The sequence below is a fragment of the Microchirus variegatus genome, assembly GCF_963457635.1.
Source record: "Microchirus variegatus genome assembly, chromosome: 1".
Lineage (NCBI taxonomy): Eukaryota > Metazoa > Chordata > Actinopteri > Pleuronectiformes > Soleidae > Microchirus > Microchirus variegatus.
This window is the reverse complement of record NC_139802.1, coordinates 39,989,832-40,002,811: the sequence shown is the minus strand read 5'-3', so window position 1 is coordinate 40,002,811 and position 12,980 is coordinate 39,989,832. Positions and strand designations below refer to the sequence as shown.

Below are 12,980 nucleotides of genomic sequence, written 5' to 3'. Positions count from 1 at the left end.
GTACTTTTGCGCGCCGTTCGGTTCGCGTACCGATCGATTTGCGCGCCGCTCGTTTGCTAGCCGCTCATTTGCACGTCTGTCTTTTTAGATGCAAATCGAACTCTGAGCCTTTTTCACTGCAGCTGCTGACACAAAAAATTGAGGAAAGATTGAAGAGATTGAAAAAACAAGGGGGAAAAAAACTGACGTCTAAAGAACTGCCTTCAAAAAATGCAAGCGGTGAATTTTATTTATCATTCGGCTGAGAAAAATAGATAATTGCACATAGATACATAAAACACATACATGTGTGCATTTAATCACATCTAAGTCCAGAGTGTGTGTGAGAAGTTAAATAAAACAAAACACTCGTCCAATGTCGTTTCATTTTTTATTTTCTTCACTGATTTTCCTGTGGGGGGTTTACACATGATGCATGCTCAAATGTGGTGGCATGTTCAAAGTCAACGGTAGAAATAATAACATGAAAGAACACGGAGACGTGGACCCGGGGGCTCTGTTTACCTCCAGGGTCTCCAAACAAGGCATGAAGTTAGGAATGATCATGAACATTTAGTCGAGTGAATCTCACTGTGCGAAACAGACAAGACGTCACAAAATCATCCTTCAAGCTTCACCGAGTCCAGCATTTTTCTGGCTTCTTTGTACTCGTCTAATTCGGCCAAATCCTCCTCCGTTTCCTGAGAAGACACAATCACACACACACAGTTTAGTTTTAGAAGAAAAAAAACACACACCATCGTCGTCTCTGATGCACAAAATTACCAATTAAAGATAAATCCACACGGGTTCAATGTAAACATAGTATTACGAACAAACCTGTCTGGATGTCACTTCATTGACATAAAACTAGATGCCTGAGGTCATACACTACGTCATTGTGTTATCCATCCATCCATTTTCTACCACTTTATCCTCCACATAGTGATAGGCAACAACCATCCACTCTCACGGTCAATTTTGAGTTTACCTAATCCACAATATTGCATGTTTTTGGACTATGGGAGGAAACCGGAGAACCTGGATGAAAAAACAACAACATGCAAACTCCATGTAGAAACTAAGGCCCTTGTTCAGACTGGGTCTCAAACCCGGGTCTTCTTGCGGACCGCCATTGTGTAATATTTTGGTCCAGGTGCCGATGATGTGATTGCATGGCGTTCCGTGTCCTTTAGTCGAGCGTGGACGAGTTGCCGTGGTGACAGCTGTGACGAGCATGTGCAAGAGCGCATGTCTGTCTAATTATTGAGTTTTAATTATTCCTTATTATGAATCAAAGAAAATTTAGAAAGCTTGTTTTAATTATGAAAAATACCCTCAAACCAAGGGTATTAGATTTTATTACACTCATACGTAGTGGCTATAACTTATAGCTCGTTATAACGAGAAACTGTCACGTTATTTCGAGATAAGATGTTTTAACGAGAAACGTGATAGTTTCTCGTTATAACGTAATAGTTTCTCGAAATAACGTGATAGCTTCTTGTTAAAATGTAATAGCTTCTCGAAATAACTTGATAGTTTCTCGAAATAACGTGACAGTTTCTCGAAATAACTTGACAGTTTCTCGTTGTAACGAGAAAGCATCTCATCTCGAAATAACGCGATAGTTTCCCTTTATAGCGTTATAGTTTCTCGAAATAACGTGATAGTTTATCATTATAACGTAATAGTTTCTCGAATTAACGTGAGAGTTTCTCGTTATAACGTGATAGTACCTCGTTATAAAGAGAAAACATCTCATCTTGAAATAACGTGATAGTTTCTCTTTATAGCGTAATAGTTTCTCGAAATGACGCGATAGTTTCTCTTTATAATGAGAAAACAATCTTATTTCGAAATAACGTGATAGTTTATCGTTATAACGAGAAAACATCTTATCTCGAAATAACGTGATAGTTTCTCGTTATAATGACAAAACAGTCTTATCTCGAAATAACGTGATAGTTTATCGTTATAATGAGAAAACATCTTATCTCGAAATAACGTGATAGTTTCTCGAAATAATGTGATAGTTTCTCGTTATAACGAGAAAACATCTTATCTCGAAATAACGTGATAGTTTCTCGTTATAATGACAAAACAGTCTTATCTCGAAATAACGTGATAGTTTATCGTTATAACGAGAAAACATCTTATCTCGAAATAACGTGATAGTTTCTCGAAATAATGTGATAGTTTCTCGTTATAACGAGAAAACATCTCATCATCACATCCAAATCAACCTACACAAACTCCTTTACCTGAAGACTTGGTGCCATAACGTTCTGTTGTATAAGGTTTACTGAGATTGTTTGTTTTTTTCTCCTTATTTTGTTTTGAGCTACGCAACTTCCCACATTCAGACACAGTGACGGCACAGAACATACGTTTGGAGTAGATGTATGAAAAATAGTTGTCTTTGTGACACTAATATAATTAACTATAATGGCAACAAAGCAAATGAACGAAAACATAACAATTTGGTCCAATTGCTGAGATTAAAAACCTACTTCCATTTTAACGGTAAAATATTTCAAGTCGAGTATCTCTCAACGCGGAATGCAAAGTGCTGAAGACATAGCTTAAAAAGAAATGACACGATAATGAACAGACGATAAAAACACAAGCAAATGAAACAAAACAAAAAAGCATTCATAAAATCAGTGACTTACTTCTAGTAACTGAATCAGGGCTGCGTGTGCCTTGGCCAGTCGGTGGTGGCAGTCTGGGATCATCATTCTGGACTCCTGCAAAACCTCTATCTGAAATCACACAAAAGACCACATCAGTTGTCAGATTTCCCCGTTATGTGGAGTAAAGAAACTGGAAAATAGTGACATTTAAGAAGCTGAAAAATCCAGAAGCTTGTTTTAATAATTACAGAGAGAACATACAAACTGATTAATCAATTATCAAAATAGCTGAGTAATCAATTAATAACAGATTATCATGACAGGCTAGGGCTGAACGATTTTGAATAAATATCTAATAATTTTTTTTTTACAGTCTGATTTTTTTAAAATCACGCTACACCAGGCAGGCAGCGGCTCATCAGCAGCGGCTGCGCTGTCTGGAGGTGGGAGTGGAGAGGCGGGAGTGGAGAGGCTGTCCTCACGGTGGGTGAGACATTTTCACGCAAGCACATATTTATTTTGCATTAGCATGCTACTACTTTGCCGCTAACTTGGCGAACCTGTTTCCGAAGTTAAGCTAGCGAGGCCATGATTAGCATTAGCGTAGGGCAAACATAAAACAAACACTGCGCAACCTCATTAGGCACAATGATGACACTCATTGATTAGCATTAGCATAGCTAGCTGTTGTGATGCCGGCTGACAGTGAAAACATTTGCGTTGTGCCTAATGAGGTTGCAAAGTATTTATATTATGTAAGCATTTACGTTCCTTATCATGCATTACCATAACTGAAAAATATTCTTCAGCTCCCACTATAGGAATTCATACTACTAGTTCAAAACATAAACGTGATTTTTTTTTAAATGCAAATATTTTGGCTGTACTGTTGTTGTTGGTGAGTTCAGTATGTTAAATGAATATTATTCCTGAGTCTTTGTGACATATTACGAGAATTTTATGGCCAGTTGCTTTGGATTTATTACATAATGCACCTTTAATGTGCCAGATATAGGAATATTCATTGGCTGTAGCCTTATTCCCGACAGTAACACACAGTGTGTCCCACATACAGCACACGCAGCTGTGGTTAACATCCACCAACAAGCCCGGCAGTATGAAAAATGTTATTGAGTTATCGATCGGGCAGGGAGTCGGGCAGCAGGGGACCACCTCCGACTGACTGCACACCTGAATGAATGAATGAAGAAACCCTGAGCCCGAGGGCGCTGTGATCAAGGCGTGAACAGGTATTTTCTACGCCTGGAGCGAAAACGTGTTATAGCCCGGGGAACTTTTTCCACAGCCACGGCTAATGTGGAATTCCCCCAGCTGGCACCCTAAAGAGCAGAGCAGAGACGGCTAACGCTGTCAGACACACTCGCTCGTGACAGATGCTTCCTCACCTAGCCCCTCTGTCAAAACACGGACTCAGTCACACGCGCGTGTACATTACACGGCTGTGCACAGTAAGAGGCGCCCGAAAATGAACTCGTGCACAGGCACAGCCTGGCAACACTTGACACGCCGTAAGACAACTCGTCGAGCCCGGTTGCCATGTAGATGTGACAAGGTGAGTCAGACTGAGCAGAGGAGAGCAGCAAAACAGAGAAAAGTCACAGTGCCCTCCCAGTGCAGTGGAATGATCCCATCAGCTCTGGATAAAGATGACACTTACACTGTATTGATTCCATTAAAACAAAAAAACCCTCTAATCCATCCTGCCTCAGACCTCTCATCTCCAACCATAATCCATCTGGCCTCCCAAACTCCCCGTTTAACACCAGCCAAGCCTGATGCTCAGCCCCGAGCCGCCGCTCCATGAATGAGCAAACAAAACAAAACACGGGCGGAATTTTAATGCCACCCCGAGACCTCATCAGATGCCGGGGGCCGAAAAAGTGTACACGTCAAATCCAAATTTACTGGGACACTGCTCTCTTGTTAGAGGAAGTGTGGATCATTGTGGGTGGACAAGGACCACTTATTTTGTTACTTTCTCTTTTTTGGAATATAGGTGGGCATTTTACTGGATTTATTAGTGGTGTTTGGTTTCTTTCTTTTTGGAGTTTTCACCCAAAATCTGCATGATGATGCATGCTGACGATCTAATTTCCAGCCTTTAGACAAAATCTGTTCAAGTGCTTCTGTTTTAAATAATTTTTTTTTTTTTCTGCAGGTCCAGCAATCTGTTGTTAAGGCCACTAAATCTGCTCAGACCTCCAATAACTTTTGACGTCATCATACATGGAAGGTAACACCTTTGTAGTAAGATGCGACCTGCTCGGCATGTGGTTCCAGGACGCTAATTAAATGTTTAAATCCAGGGTTTTGCACCACTGAATAAGGTCACATGTCTGATGCTACAAACACGCATATAGTGCTACTAATTTTGTGAAGGTTTCGCTCCAAATGAGGACAGAAGAGTTGTCCGTGTAAACAGACCTTATGATTAGGGTTGGGCACCGTTCATAACTGAACCGATACGGTACTGGTACCAAACAGTACCTTATATCGGTACTTTTAAAATGTTTTTCAGTTGTAAATCACAGTTTACATTTAGTTAAATGAATAAATAAAGAACATTTTGGACCAACAACATCAACAAGACCTCTCTCTTCCACACAGCTAGTAGTCGCACTGCTAGCGTTGCTAGCTGAAGCAGCAGTCGCCACTTTCCACGAGTCAAAAACGGTACATTCTTCAGCTTTTAAATAAATATTACATTGATCGCCGTCTGCGTCCAACTTTCGACCGCTTTCGGTCAAGTACCGAAATTTGGCACCAAGTACAAAGTACTTGGTTTCGGTGGCCAACCCCATTTATGATGCATGTGGATGTAATTAATAACTGATTAATCTATTGTTTCAGTTCTAATGACTATCCAATAGTTAATAATAATGATTGATTAACATATTTGGTTTGAGGAAGAAACAAGACATTTGAGGACATAATTTCTAGGTTTGAGACATTTTACAGACAAGTACTCGATTAATCGACAAATGAATCCAATCCCGTTAGTTGCACAAACAAACTAAGTTGAGCAAAGCGAAAATAATTTGCAAATTCACATTCATGACTGGTGAAAAATAATGTCCATATACCTGTTTCTTGATTAGATACTCATCGGCCGCATCTGCTTTCAGGCGCTCGATCTTCTCTGCGAGCTCCTTTGCCTCGACAATATACGAGGCCTTCTCTTTCGCCAACCTGCAGAGAAGAGGAAGAGAGGGGGGAAAATACAGTTCATAGTTAAAGGTAGTGACACAGTTGTTGTTCCATCAAACATGAAACATAACGGCGCAGCCTCAGAGACAGATAATATAGGCTGAAGCATGAAAAGGCAGGCTGTGATGGTCACCCTTTCCAGACGAGGCCATCCATCCTCATTCCCTCCTACGTTACACTGACTGAGGGGACACAGTGAGATCATCTCCCGCAGGATGGCAAGATACACACCTCAGTAACAACCAGCCAACGCATCACTCCTCCTCCTCGCATTCTGCAAGGCCTCACATAGTTCAGATATCCATGAAGAGAGCAGCTTCAATTTATGCTTTCACCTAAAACTTTTCGTATTATCCATAATGTGTGTTCTAAAAGCAACTTTGGACAGGATGCACTTGCATAGAGGAGGATATATAGTAACATAGATACATAACAAACACTGACATATTATGTAAATGCAGCTTATTTAAATGTTGATAACATGCTAACAAAGATCAGTTTATTTACATAGACAGCACTGTTTGAAGATAGGAACCAGTGCCAATAAGCACTGTGTCCTGCCATAGTTGCCACAGATGGCTATTTTTCTTTGTTATGTCATTAACCTCGTTCTTTCTCTTCCTAGTCTGTGACTTTCCTTCCTGTCCTCCCCCCCTCTCTGTGTCCTCATCTTGCAGGTTGCAGGATCCAGATCTGAGGCTATTATTACCATTATCATACTTATGACTCTTTGTTAAAAACTACAGGTTTACTTAAATTTCTGACCATTATCTTACATGCATCACTCAAACATAAATGTACCGATATCCTAGAACCTCACTCACCCACAATTCTTCTTGCCGATGATTAATGTATCTTAATAATATGATTCTTTAAAGCTCTATGGAACTCTTCGATATTAAAAAAACTTCAATGTGAATTAAGTTTTATCAATATGGCGTTTTTTTTTCGAAACCACAACAATGTCTCGAAATGCTAAAACACTGCTTCAATAGAGGAGACACTGAGCAGCCAAAGTATAAATTACAATGTATAAGTCCTGGGCGGCGGTTAGCGTCGTCAACGTTAACGCATGCCATGTTTCCACGACGATTGACTGGAAAAAGATGCGCGTGACGCCCTGATTCTGTGACTCCGCATTGTTAAAATGAGGCACACATATGCAGTACACAGGTACGCTGGTTATTTGTAGCGCTGCTCTTTTCCTTTAATAAACAGACCGCTCCAGTTCGACTGTAGGCGCGCTAACGGCGCTAAAGGAGCAAACGGAGCTAACTGGTAAACGGTGCCTGGACTCCGGTGTCGCGGCAGGTAACCTAGTGCCCAGCACTACAATGTATACAAATGTACACACAAACTGTGACAGAATAAGATAAGATTGAATGGACCATGCCATCATCGTTTTCCTAGCGTACTGGTTGCATACCTGAAACCGCACGGGTGGTGTTTAGAGATTTTCCCATGAAGTCAGTTTCTTGTGTACGGCCCAACAGAGTGATTTGTTTTACATCATGACAGAGAGAGAGAGGGATGGCATTGAAAGAGAACCTTAGGTTGAAGAACTAACCCATGTCCTCTGAAACATGAGTGAGGTAGTAAGATAATACTCTGCCAGAAGTCACACACTGGACCTTTAATATTATAATAATATACCCTGAATGTTCCACCATGAGGGATGAAGTTGAATGCCCTTCTTGTTTTGAATTCTTGTTATTCTTCCAAAAAATGTCCACTCGCACCAGATGCCGCCTCGATGTGTTTTTCCCCATTGCGAAACCAACTAAATTCTGAATTTGCCCAACTGCCGTTACCAACGCACCTCTCGAATAAACTACTTCCAGGATTTCTTCATTTTCAATCAGTCCCTCTACTGTTCCGGAGCTCAGCAAACACAAATACAAAACCTTTCTCTGACCTTGTTAACTTTGTAATCCCTTCCAGTTTGCACCTCATCACCATGCTCGTCTGACTCGTACAAGCACCTCCATCTCCTCCGACGAGCACACACACACACACACACACACACACACACACACACACACACACACACACACACACACACACACACACACACACACACACACACACACACACACACACACACACACACACACACACACACACACACACACACACACACACACACACACACACACACACACACACACACACACACACACACACACACACACACACACACACACACACACACACACACAACTAGTCCTTTTTAGAGATTAATTGATCATCAATTTAGTCCCTAATTTGAACCAAGTCAGGTGGTAAATGGGCCTCTTTTCCTTGATTGTTAGTGAAAACGGGCTTGAGTACATTGATAAATTTTGATTATTTATCAATTACGGGCCAAATGAAACAAAATCTATTAAACAGATTCTAACCCTGATTGGCATAATGGAGTTTGAAAATATCGCTATTGATAATAATTCCCATCTAATAGTCTTTTTCCGGCAGTGGCTGCTTATTGGAATGACAACACAAATTTCATTTTTCATAAAATCAGCTGTGTGTGCATAAGTGAGTGATCCTTCATTAATCAGTCAAATTACTGGAGACCCTTCCCTCCGTGTTGCACTGCTCCTTGCTTAGCCAAGGAAGCCAACGCCACTCTGTCATATTTTACATCAATTACCACTCATTCTAATACTGTTCCATCAAGGAGCTTTTAAACAGGCACCATATGCGGCGGCAAACAGCGGCGGCGGCTCGTGCCTTGCATTCTCTTGCTTGATGTAGAATGAGTGATGTCATCTGTTTGGAGTAAAAGATGCTGGCAAAGAGAAGCTGAAAGATGGAGGAAAGGAGGCTGGAATAATTTGAATAAAACTGAAGGACAGTCTAATAACAAAATGTCCATTCCTCCCCTTCCAGTCCTGATGTTAATTTCTTATTTCTGCCTGACTCGGAGCACTGTGTGAATGAGGGGTGGGGTCGTGGCTGGTTTTAAATAGACCTGCCACCTCAGGCTTAATGGAAAAGGCAGCTCTCTGGAAAATGGAAAAAAAGGGAATTAGAGTGAGCCGACACACACACACACACACACACACGGGCACACATTTGGCCGCCTTCTCTAGCACTGTATTTTTGAGCCACGATGTAGTCTGTGCTGGGACCAGAATGACAAAGGCAAATTACTGTTGTCGTTTTATTAAGGGCATCCGCCTCGCTAGGGCAGAAAGGCACTGACTGGAATGTGCAAAAGCCACTGGAAATAGGCCCAGCTACAAGAGCGGGCAGGATTCCGCCAAGCTCGAAAATATAAAGGGATGGAGGGAGGGAAGGCAAGAAGAAAGAAAGGGAAGGAAGGTGAAAAGAAGATCTGAATGATGAATGACGACAGACTGTACATTTTAACCCAACAGCTTGATTAAAAGTCCATGTCACAGGAGAATTTATGGCCTGGGTGGAGTGAGATATCAATTTTATTGCCTTAAATCCAAATAGTATTATCAGACAGTACATTTACATGATAAAAAATCTAATTATTTTGTTAGTTTGACTAAAAATGAACATTTAAAATACATATAACATAAGTCTGACACATACCCAGAATACGGATGCAACTATTAACCGGGTGTTACTATTAATTGCGGTTTAAATCTGAACGGTTATAAAGGGTGTTTCTCTAAATGGACATTTTACTACTCCAATTTTCAAAGAGCACAATGAAGAAAATTACAAATTTACTGCAGGCACAACTGCAGTCAGAACATAAGATCAGTTACCTATGGAGGACACATTTAAGAATAACTGCAACTAAATGGACAATACGATTAATCGCAAAAATAACCGACAGATGAATCGATAATGAAAATAACCGCTAGCTGCAGCTCTAGAACCATTTTGAATAAATATCTAATTGCGATTATTTTGATAGGAATTGCGACTGCGATATGATCTGCGATATCAGAGGGAGTGGTAATTTTAACATCATTACTTTCATTTTCATTCAAAAAACATATTTAAAATAATGGCTGAAACAAATATTGTGCCTCCTGAGATTTGGATAAAATTTCAATTTAGTGTTTTTTTTCCAGCGTTATACTCGTAAAACTGTGAAACCTCTGGTTTTCCTCAGGCAACAACAATCACAGCATCCAAATCTGTAATCACTGTATCCCTGACCCTGGCGATGCAGTTTGCACTTGAATGATTGCAATTATAGGTTTAATCAGACCTAAACTAATCCTAAAAATGTTTCTCAATGGTATAAAAACTCAGAATGGTGCTATTCATGCTACCATGCTAACAGTTGCTTTGCTCTGTGATGTAACAAGTCAACCAGATTGCAATTAATCCATTATTGAATTTATCATTCATTATTTGGATAATCAATTAATGAAACAATCTCTATTTTCCAGCTTCTTAAATGTAAATATTTTGGTTGGTATGGTTTCTTTGTTCCACATAACAAAAAAATTTTTTAAAACTAAACATTTTGACATTTTATGGACAAAATAAGTAACGTTTAATTAAGAAAATGATTAACAATTATGAAAATCATCGTTAGTTGCAGTCCTCGATAGTAGTTCTATTAAAAGGCGTAACTTAGCTATGCAAGGAACTTTATACCAAGAGACATCAGTGCAGTAGCGACTGATGAACTGCAACCCTGCATTGTTGTTTTTCCTTCAGTGGACACTGTGACATTATCCTCTGTGGGAAATCCAGCCTCCATCATTACCACCTCAGGGAGCCTGTTAGTAATCTGACCCTCATCAAAACACGATCGATAGCACATTACACAAACGCCACTGACAGCAGGGAATTAGAGGTCTGCGAGAGAAACACTCAGACCACCACACAGGTACTATACCGAGCCCATCGCCTTAACCACACCTCATAATAACAACAGTATTTTCTACCCCAGCTTGGTGAACCAAGCCACTGCACACATTGCAATGTTAGCTCTATTAAGAACCTGGTTTAACCGGCATGATGAGTTCAAACATCAAAAGTCCAGTTTTGTGGCATTTTAATATAGATCGTAATCAGATTATTTTGTGCTGTTCCCAACAAATAAACCTAAAGACAAAAAAACGTTTCCAGCATCATCTGTCACCAGAAGGAAAGCTATGCTGATGGAGAAGGAAAACTGAATAGAATTGGACATAAAACTGAACCTGGACCAGTGAAACCAAGGACTTAAGTATACGATTTCAGCAAAGTTTTGGAATAATGCTATGCTCTTGTAGCTAAATGCTTTTACATATACACATATATATATATATATATATATATATATATATATATATATATATATATATATATATATATATATATATATATATATACACACAAGTTGTATATTGCATGTAATTAATGCAGAATCCTATGAAAAAATAATGGTTTTGACTACCTGGTGAAAATCTAAATTCAGAATATCTCAACACTATCCTATCCTAATCTGAGAATATGTTAGTATAAGGTCTATGAATATTTTTTGTTGTTCTGGGAAAAATAGCAATACTCATTTTTATATGATGCATATAAAAGGATAGTTCATGTGTTTTACTGTATTGTTTTACAGTTGCTACAATTAAAACCTGTTTACTTTTATTTTTAGATAAAATGTTGACATTGATAGAAACGTACAATGCCAATCAATACGGTGCTTCTTATTACTAGACTGAATAAGTAGAAATCAGAACATTTTATTTTTGAAGTAAAAAAAACCATACAAATATGTATACAATAAAAAAAACACCTATTAATATTCTACAGCACATGATAATAAAACATGTCATATTCATTAATTGTTCAATAAATCAATCTATTGCTCTTGCTGTTTAGACAGATGTCCACATATGACCAGGTCATTATTATGAATCATCAAATACCTAGTTAAACTGGAAAATCAGAGAAACACATAAATACAGGTTTATATGTTGACGATTATATAAGTAATTGATTAATCGAACAATCGTTCCAACCGTACACGATACCTTGCAATGACTAGAGCATCCCATAATCACTGTATCATCATACCATCGTTATCATGGACAAAATTGTATTCTAGTGTCCTTTTTTGGTATCATGTAAATGGCCACATTAATGACAAAAAAAACACCCCAAAACACCGTTAGCATCCGTTTGATGCGCTACTTTTCTTTTACAGTCACGTTAGTAAATATAACGCATACTCACTGAACTAATTTAGAATAGCTTAGTCACGGGTCAATCATTCATGCAGCATATATACGATAGTGCAACATATGTCAACAAAATACAAACATGCAACTTGTCAGACGTCATTATGCTAGAAGCTAGCTAGCTAGCTAACTGACAGCTACCAATGAGTGGACAAATGTTAGCTACCGCTACAAGAAACAAAACAATTGAACGCCATCTTTGATGGTACAATGAGTTGCCACTGGCAGACACAATAACCGCGCACCAGGCAACTACAAAGTGTAGCAATGGCAAACAAAAATCACTGCAGAGCTCTTCGCTGACCACAGGCCACAAAAACGCACCGGTGTGAAGTTAAAACCGAGCGGGCGCAGAGTGTGTCGTGTGCGGCCGAGTGTCAAGCTGCGCTAGCCGTTACGCCGGCTATGCTACTCGGCTAGCTTGAGATGCGAGTAGCATCCTTAAAGTGTTGCATTCTCTGCAGCTGCAAGGTTAACGACAACAACAAGACACCTTACCTCTTTACGACGCCGGTTTTTATCGTGATTTGTCGTATTCTAGGATCCGCCATGGCTGTGGATGTTGTGATTTTGTTCAGTTGTGATGTTGTGTTCAGAGGCTGCGAGGCTGTCGCTGTGCAGGTGGAAGAAGTCAGTGCTGACGAGCTGCTCGCAGAAAAATCGATCATTTGGAGCGGATTATCGAGCGCCTTGATCGGGGTGGCTGGTTCAGTGGAGACTGAGTTACATTAAATATGACATTAAACAGGGCATCTGGTAAACAATATATCCTTTATTTACAAAAAAAAAGGAGATCCAAAATGTCCTTTATTTCAAAAGCTTTAATGTTTCCTACTGTTGTGATCAATATAACATTCAACATGTTAAAAATACATACGTGATATTAATATATTATATTATTTGATATACATTACATAATACACACTACTATTACAAGGAATTGGCATTACCTGCTGCACAATTTGAG

General features: G+C 39.5%; 1 protein-coding gene across 1 annotated transcript; it reads right to left on the bottom strand.

Annotated features, from left to right (window-relative positions):
* Positions 1-363: 363 nt before the first annotated feature.
* Positions 364-12,633, bottom strand: tbca (tubulin cofactor a). Its single transcript, XM_083886291.1, has 4 exons — positions 12,512-12,633; positions 5,720-5,825; positions 2,655-2,744; positions 364-680 (listed from the first exon to the last, which is right to left on the bottom strand). The coding sequence occupies exons 1-4, from the start codon at positions 12,562-12,564 to the stop codon at positions 600-602; spliced, it is 330 nt and encodes a 109-aa protein (XP_083742417.1). The 5' UTR covers positions 12,565-12,633; the 3' UTR covers positions 364-599.
* Between the last annotated feature and the right edge of the window lie 347 nt (positions 12,634-12,980).

Bases quoted from the DNA above. Each gene is read 5' to 3' on its own strand.
- tbca (XM_083886291.1), bottom strand. From the start codon at position 12,564: ATGGCGGATCCTAGAATACGACAAATCACGATAAAAACCGGCGTCGTA. The intron at 5,826-12,511 runs GTAAGGTGTCTT...TCTTCTCTGCAG, and splicing joins AAAACCGGCGTCGTAAAGAG to GTTGGCGAAAGAGAAGGCCT. The intron at 2,745-5,719 runs GTATATGGACAT...GTGTGATTTCAG, and splicing joins AGTATCTAATCAAGAAACAG to ATAGAGGTTTTGCAGGAGTC.